Consider the following 18,613-nt stretch of genomic DNA (forward strand, 5'->3'; position numbering starts at 1 on the left):
ACCAGAGGAAACCCACACAGACGCTGGGAGGACATGCAGACTCCACACAGAAGGCAGCCCAGCCGAGAATCGAACTGGAGAATGTCTTACTGTGACATGACAGTGCAATCTCTGCACCACTGCGCTGTCCACCACTAATCCCCCCAGGAAGCACCACCTCCTCCCTGCACTGTATACTTAACTCCAACAATTACCCAGCCATGAACCTCACTCACTTCCACTTCCTTAGTCCCCTTCCACCATTCTGCACATTGCCGATCCCTGCTACTGCTCCCCTCCATGCCTCTGCACATAACAGCTACCATGTTTTTTCTGTTTTTCTTCCATACTGTGTTACATTGGTGGGTAATGTTGGATACACAACATGGCCACTCAGTGCACTATACAGCATAACCTGGAGATGATGCTAATATAACCAAACAAAAAACAGTACAAAGGACTCAAACTCAAAGTACAAAAACACTTGCTGCAGTGCAAAGGACATCAACATCTGGATAGGAGCTAAATAAACATTTTACTCATTGTTAAGTGCTTTCATTGTTCCCAACAGAGCTTCATCAGAGCAATAAAAAAAATCACTCATTTCATTTAAAAACCCTTGTACCTTAAATCACATGATAAATAATGATCAATCATAAGTAACAATCAATAACATAATAAACACTCACTTCCTTGTGTGTTAACATTTAAAATAAAAATATTAAATACTGTAATAACTACACATTTATGTTCAAACCTCAGAGTGCCTTAATTTAAAAAGTTTCATTTGGCCCTGGAAAATTTGTAACATTAAGTAGCAACTGCCATTAAAGCTCACAGCTCTGTATAATAAATTCTTCAATAAATCCACCCCAGGTGTCCACACTTACCTGTTCCAATACAAAAAATGCAAAGTCATGCCTCTCATATACCTCAATATGCCTGAATAATGCATTGTTATTTTTTTTTTTCTTAATATCATAATTATATTCATAAATACAGTCCCTCGATTTTCTACTAATTTTTCCAACATAAAATGCTGGGCATGATTTACATTGAGATAAATGAACCATATCTTTTGAATAATATGAAAAATGACCTTTAAAATAAATAGTTTTCTCCTTAACAATAAAACTACTGGTTTTCAAAATGTTGCGACACTGGTGGCAATGGCCACATTTAAATATCCTAATTCCTTGTTGGTCCCTTGCATTTTTTTGGAAAAAGGGAATTCCCTTTTTTCCAAATAATTATGTAACAAGTTATTTCCCCCAATGTCTTTATTAATTCTGCATTTCCATTAAAAATAACTCAATATTAATATAAATATCCAACACTGGGTTACAATCCAAACTAAGTTAAAGTGGTAATAAAGAATCTCTCAATTTTTTCTGGTCTTATCAATACAATAAAAAGGAACTCTGTACCCATGAACTACAACATAGGCGGTAGTATGCTTAACACAGAAAGTGTGATAAGAGACCTAAGGACACAGGTGGATAGTAGTCTCTCCTTTGATAATCACATCGCCACAGTAGTCAGGAAATCCTTCTACGTGGCACACCTCATCACAAAAGGTTTCTCATCCAGAAAAAAAGAGGTCATTGTTCCCCTCTACTCATCACTCATTAGACCCATTATAGAGTACAACACCCCTTTTGGTATGTACCTCACAAGACATCTACAACAACTGGAAAAGCCGCAGAAATACCTCACAAAGAGGATTACCGGCCTCAAACAGATGTCCTACGCAGACCATCTCAAAAAACTCCAGCTTTACTCCGTCGCATATCGCCTACTCAAAGGTGATCTCTGCCTAACATACAAAGCTATGTCAAACCCAGAGCTGTTGGACATGCTCCACTTAAAGAAATCCCAATCCCTTTGAGTTACACGCTCTAGTGACCTAAACCTTGTCACCACAATAAACAGAACATGCCGGAGGGATAGATTCCTGTCCCAGAGACTTCCCATACTCTGGAATAAACTACTTATCTATATCAAACAAAGCTCCTCATCAGCACTCTTCAAGACAAATCTTGATGATTGGATGGGAAATAGGAAATTCACCCCGGGGATCACTTCTGTGGCTCTGCTCAACAGTGGCACAAGAAAATAATTTTCTTGGGTGGCAAAAGCCAGGGTACCTTTTTGGCTGGGCTTGTATATGCCCTAGGTCCGAAAGCCTAGTACCTACCTATGAACCTAAGGGAGTGTTGTATTATTTTATTAACTGTTACTTATGTTTCGTCAATATGTACCTTGTGATTTGAGGTACAAGAGTTTTTAAATGAAATGAATGAATTTTTTTATTGTTCTGATATTTATTTTATTTTACATTTGTTGACCGGGAGTGTCCGACTGGATACACGTCTATTTTCAGTGAAGGCCCGGGGAGAAAAGCTCCAAGAGTACACTTTATTACAGACAGAACAAGAACATAGTCATACAATATTTCTTAGTAGATAGCATACATTTATTTGTTACCATATACTATTTGCTTTTGAAAATATCACAAAGCATTGCAATCTTAGAATAGTATATTTTCAAGGGAAAGAAAAAGAGAAGATGAAAAGCCCCATGTGAGTAGATGATTCTGGATATTGGTGAGGAGGACGTCATTATGATATGAGATTTCATTTATGAGTTAGGATATGTATACTTGGCACTATGGGTATTAAGTTATGAGATAGTGGAAAGAATAACATTCCTGTCGTAGTTTACACCAACTACTAGAGAGTTAGGCTGTAGAATTGTTTAACAGTGTTAAGTGGGTACAGAGGTCTGAGTTGGTAGTTTGACAGTCTTAAGTAAGGTGAAATTTCAGAAATTACATATTAGCCAGGGGGGATGCAAGAGCATAGTCTGTTATTCATAAAGTGAGCTTTGACTAGGTTTTTGAACTGGCTGGGGGATTTGCCTTCAGTTATGTGGACAGGAAGGGAGTTCCAGGTTTTTGATATATAGTGGCAGTAGACAGACTTACCTGCTTCATTGTTATATTTAGTTACTTTGAGAAGGTTTTGTGTGCTAGACCTTAAGGTTCGGGTAGTGGTATACGGTTGAAGGAGATTTTGTAGGGCTGGGGTGTTATCAGGGTAGTTTATTATTTTGTGGGCTAATGCTAGGTTGATTGAGTTGGAGTAGTAGTGGTAATTCTAGCCAGTTGAGTTTTTTAGGCAGTCACAGTGGTGTGTTCTAATGGGTGAGGTTGTTATTGCAACAACTATCAAGTTTGTTTAGGTCAGATTTGCAGAGATTTGTAAGTATGGGGGAGGCATACATTAAGGTGGATAATAGGTGAGTTCTGGGAATTGCAATTTTGGTGTGGTTGGTGAGAAATTTTCTATTGCGATAGAGGAGACCTAGTTTTTTATGTACTTTTTTTATTGTTGTAGAAATATGTACGTCAAATCTGAGGTGATTATCTATTTCTACCCCTAGCAGCTTGGTATGATTGGTGGGGGTGATTGCAGTATTGTTATTAGAAGAGATGATGAAACTACTGGAGGGAGGTGCGGTTCTGTGAGAGCTAAAGAGTAGTAGTAGTTTTGTCTTACCTGGGTTTAGAATGAGGTTTTGTTTGGTAATCCAATTTTCTGCTAGGGAAAAGCATTCTTGTGTTTGGGAGTGAAGGAGGTCAATAGTTTTGGCTGCGCATATTATGGTACTATCATCATCAGCATACTGTACTATTGAGGCTTTGGGAATGTTGGATGGGAGCTGGTTGGTGAAGAAGGTAAAAAGGAGTGGTTCCATGATGGAGCCTTGGGGTACCCCTAGGGAGATGGGTAGGGAGGGCGAGAGTTGGTTTTGCCACATTACAGCTTGTTGTCTTCCCTCTAGGTAGTTTTTAAACTAGGAGATGGCAGGGATTGTAAGGTTAAGAGTGGATAGTGAGTGAAGGAGCTTTGTATGGTTAACCATGTCAAATGCTTTGGACAAGTCTAGGAATGTGGTGGATACAAAGAGTCCATTGTTTCTATGGTTGTTGATGATGTTGGTAAATGCAGTAAGTGCGGTGGTGGTGCTGTGGAAGGGTCTAAAGCCATGTTGTCGTGTTGCTAGTAGTTTATCTAGGAGGTATTGCATTAGTTGCTTGTGTATTACCCTCTTGAACATTTTAGATAATGGGTAGAGTATGGCTATAGGGCGGTATTTACTGATCTCAAGGGAGGTACCCCCTTTATGTAGTGGGATTTGTTTGTGTCTTTCGGCTTTTCCCAGTTAGGGGTCGCCACAGCGGAACTCCGGTCCACAAATGATTGGTAGTTGATTTTTACGTGCCATGTTACCAGCCCTGATGCACAACCTTCAACGAAGGTACACCCAATCACCCATGTCTCCACGCAGAAGACACTCTAGCTGAGAATCTAACCAGAAAAGCATCTTACTGTGAGGTGACAACACTACCGCAGCACCACCACCGCAGGTCGCAGCACCACCGTGATATTTTTCCATAACTGTGGTGCTGTACACTCGGAGATGGATCTGTTTATTAAGATAGAGATGGGATATGCAATGGCTTCTGTGGCTATTTGGAGGTATTCAGCGGGTAATTTACTGGTGGCTAGAGAAGCTGGTTTGAGTTTTAGGAGTAATTTTTCAATGGACTTTGTTGGTTCTGGGTGGAAGCTAAAGTTGGGGCAGTTGTTTATTGCGACTGGTGGGGGGGTCTATCTGCAGATGTGGGGATATTGTTGTAAGGTTGGTTATTTGCAAGGACTTGGATAGTTTCTGTGAAGAATTTGTTGAATTGTGTTGAGATATTATCTTGGTTATTTTCAGTTTTTGGGGTAGGGGTTGTTGTTTTTCCTTGTTGTAGAATAGAGTTAATTGCTCTCCATAATTTTTGTGGATTCTCCCTGTGTTTATCCTGTAATTTTTGGTAATAGGATGTTTTATATGTTTTGGTAAGTTGTTTGGCTTTATTACGTAGTTCAAGGTATAGTTTGTCGGATAGGGATTTACTATTATAATAGGTAGTCTAAGTCTTGTTTCTTTGTTTGAGGAAGGTTTTAGTATCTGGGGTTAGCCACGGGACATATTTAGTTTTAATTCTTGTTGTTCTGGGTGGCATGATGGTTAAGGGTATTTAAGAAGGTTGTGCTGAAGTATATTACTGCTTTGTAAAGTGGTAGGCTTTTCAGGGGGGTTCAGTTACACCTTTTTAGGTCATTCGTAAAGTTTGAGCAGTTAAAATGTTTTTTGTTACTAATTAGGTGCATAGATATTTGGGTAAGTTGTGGTATTTTTGATCTGACTATGTGGCTTGGTGGTCACTCAGGGTGTCTGGTAGACACCCTGCTAGAGGTATCAGTGAGGGGTGGGATACTAATATCCAGTCTAGTATGGTATATAATTCCATTGGAAGGAACAAAAGTGCTCAACAATTAATACATCCTTTGTTTAGTCAGTTGCTATCAGAGTGCTGGATATTCTTTGCATAGCAGTAACTGTTATTGTACTTTGTGACTGTACTGTGCCCTGCCCTCCCTGTATTACATGGGTAGGTTATGTCTGATGCACAGTATGACCAGTTAATGTGCTGTGTGTGATATCATAATACTGCACTAAGCATTGCCCTCACTGCTGTGTTACATGTGTAGGTAATGTCTGACAAATGGCATGGCCAGTTAATGTGCATTGTGTGATGTTACTATACTATACTATACTGTACCCTGCGCTCACTATTGTGTTACATGGGTAGGTAACGCCTGACATACAGCTTTGCCAGTTAATGGGTAGCTAATGTCTGACACACAGCATTGCCAGTTAATGGGTAGGTAATGTCTGACACACAGCACTGCCAGTTAATGGGTAGGTAATGTCTGACACACAGCATTGCCAGTTAATGGGTAGGTAATGTTGGACACACAGCATTGCCAGTTAATGGGTAGGTAATGTCTGGCACTCAGCATGGCCAGTTAACACACTGTGTGTGATGTTACTATGCTATACTATGCTCTGTCCTCACTGCTTTGTGTTACATGTGTAGGTAATGTCTGACACTCAGCATGGCCAGTTAATGTGCTGTGTATGATGTTACTACATTATACTATGCACTGTCCTCACTGATGTGTTACATGGGTAGGTAATGCCTGACCCACAGCATGACCGGTTAATGTGCTGTGTGTGATGTTACTATACCATATTGCGCTCTGTCCTCACTGCTGTGTTACAAGGGTAGGTGATGTCTGACACACAGCATGGACAGTTAATGCTCTATGTGTCAGGTTACTATACTATACTATGCTCTGACCTCACGGCTGTGTTACATGATAATGTCTGACACACAGCATGGCCCATTAATGCTCTATGTGTGATGTTACTATACTATAGTATGCTCTGATCTCACGGCTGTGTTACATGGGTAGGTAAGGTCTGACACACAGCATGGCCAGTTAATGCTCTATGTGTGATGTTACTATACTATGTCCTCACTGCTGTGTTAATGGGTAGGTTACACCTCATGCACAGCATGTCCAATTAATGCACTATGGCACAGTGTGGATATACTACTGTATTTGTTGTGTCTAGTCTTGTCCATAGTTGTCAACCATATGCTGTTTTGTTTGTTTTTTTGCCAGTGCCCCAGCATATGGCATTTCCCTTTGCCTATGTGCTCATGGTCTTTCCCAGCCGATAGCTCCACCAGCATTGACACAAAATGCCCCTCGTCTGCCACTGACACTGGTCTAGTCCTCTACTGGCAAAACCCTGCTCTAGCTGTTTGTATACTATGATGTTGTACAGAATTTCACCAAGAGTAAATATCCTGCTGCACATCTCCAGAGCATACTGCAGTGCACCCCCATAGGAATCAAAACAGTTGAAGTGAGCCTTCAATAAACCCGCTAAACAATTATTCTACGTCACCAACAGTGCAAGACAGCACTGCATCTCAGTCATGCTCTGCAGGTTCCATATCAGTGTCCGAGCAGTGGCTCCAGGGCAAATTCAGCATAGTCAGAAGATGCCCTGTGGGAAGTCACCCTGCACAAATCAGTGTTATAAGTGACATTTACTAGATGTGGGAATCATGGGAAATGCCTACACAATAAACAGACACACTGTTTCAAACACCCTGAGTGTTGCGTACCACCTGGCAGTGACAGAGTAGAAACCCTTCAGGTTGATATACCAGTGACCATGTGGACAAGGCAAGGCCTTGATGGGAATGTGGGTGCAATCAATGGCCTTTAGTACCTTAAGGAAATTGTTCTGTACAACAGCCGTATAGTGCTGTTTGTCTTCTCTGGTGTCAGTAGGTATCACATATGCTTCACCACATGTTGCAGCATAACATCAAGGAACTGGTGCAGTATTTATAATGTGGATGCCTGTGACATGCCCACTGTGTCCCCTGATCGCTGCTGGAAAGTTTGTGTAACAATAATAGCAGTGCTACAGCCCCATTGTGGACATCTGATGTGAAATTCACCCTTAGCATTCTACTGACTGGCTAACATAGAAGTTACTACTTTAGCCCAGACTCTGCTTCTGTTCACAAAGAAATTATGGTTTACAAACTCACTGGCAGCCATGGGTCATCACACAACTTTTATGTATTTCTGAATCACTCTGTCATGTTTTTTACTCTCATTTGCATAAACAGTTGGGTTCATCACCATCATATTGTCCATTTCTACATCATTCTATGGTCATTTACATAAAATGATGGTCGCACAATTTTTCCTGCTTGTATGATGCCGCTGTGTCTTTGAATTTTTCCAACCCTGCAGGTCACATTTCCATCTAATGCATTGTGCTACTTATTTCTGAATATTGGCCTTAATTAATCGCTAGGTTTGTCAACCCTGTTTTCTGTGCAGTTATAAAAAATAAAATATAATGAAAAAACATATTTAAACAAGAAATAAACTAAATTTCATACATGTAACACATTTTAATTTCCAGAACAAAAAAAAAACAAAAATTCTACAAACAATTTAAAAATTTTCTTCACATTAACAGCACTATTCATACAGATAAGTGTACCCAACAAATACAGATGGTGTGTCTGAGATCCCTTACCTACAGAAACCATGTTCTCATAGTTCTGTACCATCACGTTCCTGTGTAGCTCTTTCTGCTGTTTACTTAACATCTCCCACTCCTCTCCTGAAAACTCAATAGCAACATCTTCAAAGCTTTGTGGAACCTGAAAGCATAAAATATTTACTTCTTCATCTGACTGTACGGAGAAGAGAGTTTAAAATGTTTCAAAAAGAATGCAACTATGTTCAAAACTGCCAAAGGAATATTAGTTGCTAATCTGAGAGAATTAATACATTTTATTTGCTTCACTTTCAATGAAAGCTTTATATAAATTCATCTCTTTTAGGAGTGGATAACATCCAGAATAGCATCTAATTCACTCCCTGTAAAACAGCACTTACTTCAGAGCAGTTAGAATAACAAACAGTGCAAGATATGAATTCATTAATATGTAAAGGATAATCAAATTATATGGTTTTATAACCAAGGCACATGACCTACTGCATTCAGACTGACTCAGAAGGCCAGAAATGTTAAGACAACCAGATCACACATCAATATTTTCATTGCAGCTATTAAATTATATGAAATCAGTTATGACAATCATTTTTTGGGGGAAGGTCTTTGTCTCGGATTCTTTTTAAACACCTTTATTAAATAATCACTAAAGACATCAGGTAATTCTGGCAAGCATGGAATGTGCCCTAATATAGCTCCCATGCCTACTGCAAAATTTGTTTTAATACAATGCCTCATGGGAAGTCACCCTGTACATACAAATAGTACGTGTGGCATGTACTAGATGTGGGAATTATGTGAAATGCCTGCACAATGAACAAACACAAGTTTCTAATACCCTGAGGTTGTACACCACCTGGCAGTTGATATAGTAGAAACCCTCCTGCCTAATATACCAGTGACCATGTGGTCCAGGTGAGCCTTGATGGGAATGTATATGCAGTCAATGGCCCCTAGCTCCTCTGAGAAATGGGCTACTTTACAGAACACCCACATAGCACTTTTGGTCTCTTGCCATAAGTGGGCATCACATATACTTTACCAGATGTTGTAGTATAGCACCAAAGAAATGATGCAGTATTTCTGTTGTGCATGCATGCGATATGCCCACTTTTTCCCCTGATGGCTGATGGATGGTCCTGTAGCAATTGAAGTCAATGTTATATATACACCTTAGAGTCCCTAAAGATTAGTATTCCATGTATCTCACATAATTCCATGCAAGAACAGCAAATGTCTAACAGATTTATTGCTTCTGTGTGTGGGAGGATGGATATGCACATATGAGCCACCAGTGGTGGGTTTAAGGTATAACAGAAATACCATCAAAGACTATGTCTGATATGTTAGCTGAGGTGGGGATGTCATATGATTCCCCATGCAAGAAAGTCCACCCCTACCTTTCAACTGTCCAGAGTTTTGCTAAATGTATAGATTTTTGCCTCACATTTTTGGTCTACTCCTCATAAAATTTGTGGTTTTATGACAAATAACTGGGATGATCTGTGGATTGAAGTCACTAAATGACAACATATATTTGAGCTAAAGACTTCAAATCCTATGAAAAATGTATGTTAACACAAACCCTGTTAATCTAGAAATGTTCTAAGTTTATAAAAGCAATAGTTAAAATCTGTTCCCATTTTGGGGCCTTTGGCCCTGTGATGATGCGAGGTAGTGCCAGGCAGAGTAGAGCAGTGCAGGTGTCACTGATTTGTACAGATGCTTGTGTTAAAAATGCATTTGTAAAGACGTCTTTTAAAAATGTATTTTTAAAGTTGCTTGTGTTAAAAATGCACCATCAGCAAGTCCTTCTGGACAGAAAGGGAATATACATTTATATCGGACTGTACTTTCGTAAATGCGGAAATGTATATAGTTTAACACAGAATGCTGGAAGAGAAGAGGATAATCTCAGTCCAGCTAACATTGAAAAATAATCCAAAATTAAATTACTTGGTATAAGCCACAAGAATTGTATCTTACAGTTCTGACTGCAGTCAGAGACAAAATGTCTGGGAAAGCCAGGAATAGCAATCCTACTGTACTGTTATTAGGGGTGAACTAATTGCTACTCTGGAAGGATGGAAGATTTGTAATTGTTTTATAGCTTCCAGATGCTGCAAAAGATCTTAGCAAAGCTCGGTGTGTGTATGCATAAGAATCTGGTTCCATTTCTAGTGAAGAGGATAGTGTGGGAACCAGAGTCCAGTGATCAAATGTGATGTAATTCTGCAGCCAACATTTGAATTCTATTTTAATACTAGTCAGATATCTCACTCAGAACTGAGCAGACAGATTGTGAAACCTGACAAAGAAGGACCACTCACCCACATCATCTTGCCTTGCTCTAGTATGTGAATTAAGGAACCATAACTCTTTAGATCAGTCAGGAAAATATAGTGAGATTAGTTAAGTATTGTTATTCTGCATCTGTGTGATTCTTTCCATTCATGTTATTTTTAATATATCCTGTGACTGAAACTCTGGTGTTTAGTGTAAATAGATAATTAGTATTTTCATATTCTTTTATTATTTATTATCAAATATACTTAAACTTTTCATTTTGGCTGGTCCTTTTAGAAAATATTTAAGCTTTGAGAGTATTTGCTTATATTTATTGGACCTTTGCCTCAATGTTTCTGAAAGTCTGGGCATTTGGCTTACACTATCACTTGTATAAATATTAATTTTAATAACAGTAATTGGAAACTCTGGTAAGAGCCTTAGAGTAGCTGGCAGGGGTTCTGGTGGCAGTGAAACTACCTTACAATCTGGGCAGAAGGGAGCACAGCAGATGAATCTGTGCCAGGTGTGTGTGTGTGTGTGTGTGTGTGTGTGTGTGTGTGTGTGTGTGTGTGTGTGTGTGTGTGTGTGTGTGTGTGTGTGTGTGTGTGTGTGTGAAAATCAAATCTCAAAGTGTGTATATGTCAGCTACTTGGGGCAAGGCACAAAGCATTGGTCTTCACAGAGAGGATATTGGAGGACTTGGCTTGGAACCCCGGCTATGGACTCAATGCAACAGCTGTTACCAGTGTGGAGTCTTAATGGGGCCTGCTGAGAGAGAAAGATAGGGAAACCCAGCCCCAGGATGGGAGTGTGTCCCTGTGTGCTCTTCAGAGAAACTGCGCTTGATGCAGAGAGGTTTGCATCTGAAAATTCTGTGTGCATCTATTGTATTTCAAGTGATTGTCCCTCACCAGTGTCAGTGATGAGGATTGATGCTCCTTGATTACTGGCCCAGGCCAGAGCAGGGATGTCACATACTGGTGAGCAGTGGTGTGGATATTGACCTTCTCTAGCCTGTAAACAGTTGTTACTAAAGGGGCATATTATCAACAGCCACATGCTAAACATTCAGAGTTTCATTTTTCATAACACTTTTATTTGTTTTTTGTTAGTTTTGTTTAGTCAAGGAAAGCAGGCAAAGCTGTCAGCAGAGGATTACGGCAAGCTGAAAAAGAACCAGTGGGCCAAGGTGTGTGAAGCAAAGGACTGGTGCATGCCAACCTGACTAAAGAGGAAATGATTTCAGCCTTAGTCTCAGCTGCAGCTCAGAACAGCAACCACAAGGACAACCAGTTGGTGATGGGGATCTCCAGCCTCAAAGAATCAGGACAGTTCACACTTGACTCAGAGGACTTAAAAATCCATCTGGATTTAAAGAGACTTGAATTGGAGGCCAAATATTTGGAATTAGAATCAGCAGAGAGAGTATGGCATTTGAAGGCCAAAGAAAAGGGGAAAGATGGAGTTAGAATCATCAGAGAGACTGTAGCATTTGGAGGCCAAAGAAAATGAGAAACATTGCCAACATGAGAGGGAGATGTTGAATTTCTCCAGGGTCATGGAGGTAATGGAAAAGGGAATAACAGAACCCCAGAAGCAATAAAGGTCAGTACATTTCTTCCACAGTTTACAGAGGGTAATACTTTTTGATATTGGAAAGAGTATGTAAACAGTATAATGCTGACCAAGGGCTCTGGGTAAGGTTCCCGACCCCCTTACTCCATCGTAAAGCTGTAACTGCTGTTTCCAAATTGCCTAATATTGACTGTTTAAACTATGATAAAGATAAACGATGTTTATTGGAATGTTTTAACATCCGAAGCTTACAGGAAAAAGTTTCCATGCATAGACACAAGGCATATAGTGTATGTAATTATATTGCTGAGTTAAGCACTTATTTTCATATGTGGGTGAGTGGATGTTAGGACACTACTTTTGAAAGGCAGCCCTTTTGGTGAGTGAACAACTCCTTAGCACTTTGCCTGAGGACATAAGAATCTGGTTGGAAGACTGGAACTGGAACTCTGCAGATGAGCTGGGTAGGAAAGGGGATCTCAACTTAGCAAGCAGTGCACCACTGAATAGGAAGGAGATACCCAGTGCTGCACATAGAAATAAGGGAACCCATGGGGGCAGCCTAAACCACCTCAACAGAGTCCACCAGTAACAGGGGAAGCCACTAGTTCAGGCACATGGCTAGGATCAGGGTTTAGTTGTTTTTAAATGTAACCAGACAGGCTGTGTAGCATACAAATGTCCACTGAAGCAAGGTGGGATCCAGCAAGTGGGAACAACAACATGCCAGTGGTAAGGTATCTGGAGACAACAGGGGTACCAGACTATCACCAGAGTTTATTAGTGGATGGAAAATAGGCCACTGCCAAGAGAAAAAAAAGTACAGTTGTGTACCCTTACCATAAATGTAGATGTTTGAGTGTATTAACTGTTGCAGTCATTACATTTGGATAATCTGCTCGCAGGTTGCCCTCAGTCAGCCTGATTAACAAAGTCTTGGGTCCTGCGTCGGTTGCTGTCACTTCTTCCATGACGTCAGGTCATCAGGGGTATAAAACATGCAGCCGACACCATTACATCAGTTTTTCTTGCCCCAGATGTCAGGTGCAACCCAAAGTTTGGAGCTGAGTGTGCAGAATTTGGTAGTTCTGCTGAGAGAGTAGGCAAGGTGTCTGAGCCAGGTGCCACGGAGGAAGGTGTGACACATTGCGCAGGAGTGGGTACCAGTGTTGGCGAGGCCAGTCTGGAGCAATCAGAATCATTTTTGGTTTGTCCTGTCTGGCTTGTAGTAGAACTTTGGAGAGCAGAGGCAGAGGAGGAAAGGCATAGACTGATAGAGCATCCACTTTCCAAGCTGTTTTGTGATGAATTCTTATGCAGAATTTGTCCAACTGATAGTTCTGGGGTGAGGCAAAAATATCTATGTCTGGGCTCCCCCATTTGAGTGTCAACATGTTGAAAATTTGTGGTTCCAGTTTCCATTCGTGTGGGTCCATGAGATTTCTGCTTAGTTCGTCTGCCAGAGTATTTAGCTTTCCTGGCAGGAATTGAGCTTGTAGTTGTATTTGGTTGGTCAAGGCCGTGTTCCACAATGCCATGACTAGTCTGCAAAGGGGGTATGAATGTGTACCCCCCCCCTGCTTGTTTATGTACCACATAACTGTGGTGTTGTCTGTCTTTATCATTAATTGTCCTGGATGAAGGTAGTCCTTGAAGGCTGTCAGTGCATTCTGCACAGCTAGCATATCTTTCTGACTGATATGAAGGTGCATTTGAATTGGGCTCCATTTGCCCTGAATGCACTTTCCTGCCAGATGAGCCCCCCAAGCATTGTCTGATGCATCTGTAGTCAGGGTTTGGGCAGCAGGGGGTGGAGTGAATGGCAGTCCCTTGTTTTGGTGGCAGGCCTCTGCCCACCATAAGAACTCTAGTTGCAGGCAAGGTATGATAGGAATCATTGTTTCCAGGCTGTGACAATGTTGACTCCATAAACTTTTTAAGTACCACTGAAGTTTCTTCATATGCAGTCTTGCATATGGAATTAGAAGAATGCAGGAGGCCATGAACCCCAAGGCTTGCAGAATTTGTCTTGCAGATAGCAGGGTTTTTGTGGCCACCTGTTTGAAGTAAGTCACCAAATGAATTTGCTTTTCCGGCATATGGTAAGTCCTCTGGGCAGTTGTATTCAAGCCTGCACCCAGGAATGTAATTTTTTGAGAGGGTACCAGTTGTGATTTCTTTTCGTTTATGGTGCACCCTAGACAAGTTAGAACCCTTTTTACACATGCCAGATGCTTTAGAAGAATGTCCTTGTTTTCTGCCTGAATTAGACAATCGTCCAGGTATGGACATATTTGAATATTTCTTTGCCTGCAAAATGCAATTACTGGAGCCAGGCACTTTGTGAAGACCCTGTGCGCAGTGGATAAGCCAAAGGGCAGTGCAGAGAACTGGTAATGCAAGTAGCCTGCTTTGAAGCGGAGGTATCTTCTGCAAGATTCCCTGATTGGGATATGCAGGTAAGCCTCTTTTAAGTCTAGCATTACCAACCAGGCATCTTTGCCTAGCATAGGTAGTAACTGTTGAAGAGTCAGCATCTTGAAGTCTGGAATGTCCAGAAATGTGTTTAGAGTGGATAAGCCCAGAATTGGACGCGATGATTTGTCTTTTCTGGGTACCAGGAAAAGTCTTGAATAGAAACCTTGTCCCTTTTCCTCTTCTGGTACTGGTTCATGAGGGACAGAACTTGTCTCAGGGCCTCTGCCCACTGATTTGGGGACAGGTCTGGCCATCCGTTTGGGATTGGCAACGTGTGGAAATGAAATCTGTATCCCTGGGATACTATATTTAAAACCCATTTGTCCTGGGTAATAAATTGCCAGTTTCGTGCATGAAGTACCAGTTCCCCCAAAGGGGCGGCTAAAAGGCAAGTGCTTGTTAAGTGTAGAGGGAAGTCATTGAGACCATTTACCATAGGGAGGTGCCTTGTTGTTTCCAAATTTGGAGGTGGAGGCACCCCATTGTTTTGTTCTAAAAGTTTCTTGTGACTGAAACCTGGAGCCTTTGGAATGTCTGGATTTGACTTGAGTGGCTCTTGAAGGGACTGGAAAGGACCAGTTCTTAGTAGGCCAGTGCCTACTAAATCTTGGAGGTTGCACTTGTAAGAAATCTTTTGCAGTTTGCATAGATTTAGCTTTATCTTCCATCTTTTTTAACACTTTTTCAGCCTTATTACCAAAGAGACTGTCCTGTTGTAAAGGAGCATCCAACTATTTTGCTTTAACATGATCAGGCAGAGATTGCTCCTTAAGCCAAGCATGCCTTCTTAGCACAGATCCAGTTACAGCAGCCCTGCAAGAGGCCTCCAAGGAATGAAAACCACATTGCAAAGTATGTTTTCCAACTTGTTCAGCTGAATGTAATAAATCCTGTAAATCTTTATTTTCCACACAGTCAGAGATTAACATCATTTTCTGCTTAAGTAGTCCCATGATATGCTGTTGATATTTAAGCATATGAAATTGACAGTTTAAAGCCCTGATTGCCAAGGTTGCAAAAGTGTAAACCTTCTTACCCCATCTATCCAGCGCCCTGGAATCTCTATCAGAAGGGGTAGGATTTTTAGCAGTAGAGGCCTTAATGCCCTTGGGACCCTGAGAAATGGCTTCAGGATCAGCAATAGGATTTTTGAAAAGGAATTTATGCAAGTCAGGAACCCTGTTGTATCTGTCTGGCTTACAAGGAGCCGGAGGCAGAGAATCAAGAGCCATACTGGATTCTGAAAAAAACATCATTAACAATGTCTAGAACAAAAGGTATAGCCAAAGGCCTATGCTGAGGATGAAGAAGAAAATCCCTAAGTCTCTTTTTAGATGCAGAGAAATCCTGACTTTCCCAGTGGAAATGTTCCCTTAAGGTATGTAAAGTTTCCCCAAAAGAAAAATCCTCAGGGGGAGATGCAGAAGGAATGGAATCTTCTGCATCAGAGTCCTCATAAGTAGGAATAGACATATCCTGTTCATTAGAAGAGTCAGAAGAAATAGAATCCTGTTCAGAAGATTCATACTCAATGTCTTGCCTAGGCCTCTTAGGAGGGGGTTGGCTACCCCTGATCAGAGTAATTAAATCTTCAGCCATTTTGATCATTTGTTTTTTAGGCATAGGGGCCAGCACATGTGGCCCAGGTGTCGGTTTTTTAGACATAGATTTAGATTTTGACCTTAGTTTTGAAGATGGCGTCGGTCTAATATACAAATCTGTAGGCCTGAAAACACCCTCAGATGCTGGTGCCTGCACAGCGGCTCTGGACTCTCTAAGGTAGAGACATCCATGGGTTCCATAACTGAAGCATCTCACGGCATACCGGACTCCGAATGGGTCTCAGTAGAGGCCTGCAAATCAGAAGTATCGGGTATCAGGGGCTGCAAAAGCACCTCACTGAGTACCGGCGAACTGGCAACTGGCTTAGGAGAAGCGTCATCATCAGTTTTGGACCTCGACGGTCTGTCTCTGTCTTTTTCTTTGCATTTTTTAGGTATTCCGGTAGTCGGATTGCTAACCGATGACATTTCTGGATAATTAAATCGAGCCAAAATATTTAGAGGCAAAACTATACCGATGTTTAATCGTGATTAAATTTAGCACAAAACCAACAGCAAAGTACGTTGTGGTCAGGGCCTAGGCAAGGAATACAGTACAAATGAAAATCCTTATGAGGTATTTGCTTCCCACAAGTAATGCAATTATTATCTTTTACTGACATCGGTAAGGAGCAAGAAAAAGTTTCCCCAATGGGGTACTTAGCTTTTAGTTGAAGACTTCGGTTCTGAAACTCAAAAATGAAAATTTCAGGAGTCTGCCGACTGGCACTTGCAAACTGCTTCTGCTTTGGGCACCGTGCGGCAAGAAAGACTGATGTAATGGTGTCGGCTGCATGTTTTAAACCCCTGACGACCTGATGTCATGGAAGAAGGGACAGCAACTGATGCAGGACCCAAGACTTTGTTAATCAGGCCGACTGAGGGCTACCTGCCAGCAGATTACCCAAATGCAATGACTGCAACAGTGAAACACGAAGAACATCAGCCTCTGACATAACCATTGTCAATCCTGCAGTGGTTAAAGAGGAGGAGAACTTGCTTGGGCAGTCCACTCCAGTCAGAGCTTTAGGAGGGACCCCATTCCAAATGCCTTTGGCCAGGGTTCAGCTTGACTTGGAGGGTGGAAAAGGAAGCAAGCAAACAGGTGTGTTTGAGGATCTCACTGCACATCTTGACAGGGATTGATTTTGATAATGCAGTACAGTCTGTGCATGCAGTTGCACACAGTCAGGCTTGAAGACAGGTCTGTGGGTCTGGTAGACCGAGGAAGACCCAGACAGACACCACACCTGAAGCCACGACTGGTGATGTGGCTATTTCAGGGAGGGAGCTACCCTGTGGTAGTCAGCCTGAAGATGAGCCACAGCTGCTGATAGGTAGTGGTGTTTCCTTGAACAGGGTGACTGCAAGGGCAGAGGGGAGTGGTAGTACCCAGGCTAACAGTGAGGGACTGCTGTCAGAGGATACCAGACTTCCTGTGGAAGGGGAGCTGGGAAGGGTCACAAAAGTAGAGCTGAGACAGGCTCAACTTTCAAATTTTACATTACAAGGCTTGAGAGAGGTGGCTAAGGAGGCACATGATTCTCAAGCAAAAGGGGAATCTGTACACTGAAAAAAGGGTTACTGAGGGAGGATTATAGAGTGAGGTAATACAGCAGTTGGCAGTGTCAAGGGCCTACCATTTGGCATGGCTAACCACAGCCCATGACATTCCTTTTGCAGGTCATATGGGCAAAAAGCATACCAAGACATGTATTATACAGAATTTCTATTGGTCAGGGATTGCAGATGATGTAATGAGGTACTGCAGGACCCGTGAGCAGTGCCAAAAGTAGGCAAGGCAAAAGACAAGGTCAAAAATCCTTTGATGCATTTGCCTGTGACTGAGGAGCCATTTCAGAAAGTAGCTATGGATATTGTGTGGCCTCTGAGTACCCCAAGTTCTACAGGGAAGAAGCTTATGCTGGTGTTAGTAGATCTGGCTACTAGATACCCAAAAGTGGTGGATCTGTCCCCTATTGAGGCAGAGAAGGTGGCAAATGATTTGTTAAAGAGATTTTCAGCGGGGCAGGTTCCCGAAGAACATACTGACTGACAGAGGTGCCAATTGTATATGAGACCTACTGGCTTGTCTGTAGAAGTGCTGTGGGGTGAAGTGCCTAAAGACAACCCCCTACCACCCTCAGACTAATGGTCTTGTGGAGAAGTTAAACTCTACACTAAAGACCATGCTAAGGGCATTTGCAGACGAGTTTAAGAGAGAATGGGACAAATATTTGCCCCATCTGCTGTTTCCAAAGATGTACTGCAGGAACCCACAGGATTTTCACCCTTTGAATTTCTGTATGGGTAAAGAGTGAGAAGGCCCTTGGATTTAATTCATGATGAATGGGAGGGTGAGTGTGAATCCCACAAAGAGTCTGTTGTGGTATATGTCCTAAACCTCAAGACAAAGCTTAAAGAGCTCATGGGCTTGGCACAGGATAACCTGGTAGAAGCCCAACAGCAGAAAAATGTCTGGTATGACAGGGATGCTCGAGCTAGAGAGTATGCTGTGGAACAGCAGGTTATACTGGTTATTCCTGTCAGACATAATAAGCTGCAGGCAGCTTGAGAAGGACCCTTCAAAGAGGTAAGGTAGGTCAGTGATGTTAACTCTATGGTAGAATTGCTAGGTGGGATGTAGGGGCACAAACTGTACCATCTTAACA

At 41.7% G+C, this 18,613-nt stretch overlaps 1 protein-coding gene across 1 annotated transcript in view; it reads right to left on the reverse strand.

Moving 5' to 3' along the window:
- LOC122798651 (zinc finger protein 260-like) overlaps positions 1-18,613 on the reverse strand; it is a 388,866-nt gene that overhangs the window by 68,208 nt on the left and 302,045 nt on the right. Inside the window, 1 exon segment of the mRNA XM_044067734.1 lies at positions 8,017-8,143. Within this exon segment, the coding sequence (XP_043923669.1) occupies positions 8,017-8,143 (127 nt within the window).

The sequence above is a fragment of the Protopterus annectens genome, chromosome 3.part1 (genome assembly GCF_019279795.1).
Source record: "Protopterus annectens isolate FY-2018-M chromosome 3.part1, PAN1.0, whole genome shotgun sequence".
NCBI lineage: Eukaryota > Metazoa > Chordata > Ceratodontiformes > Protopteridae > Protopterus > Protopterus annectens.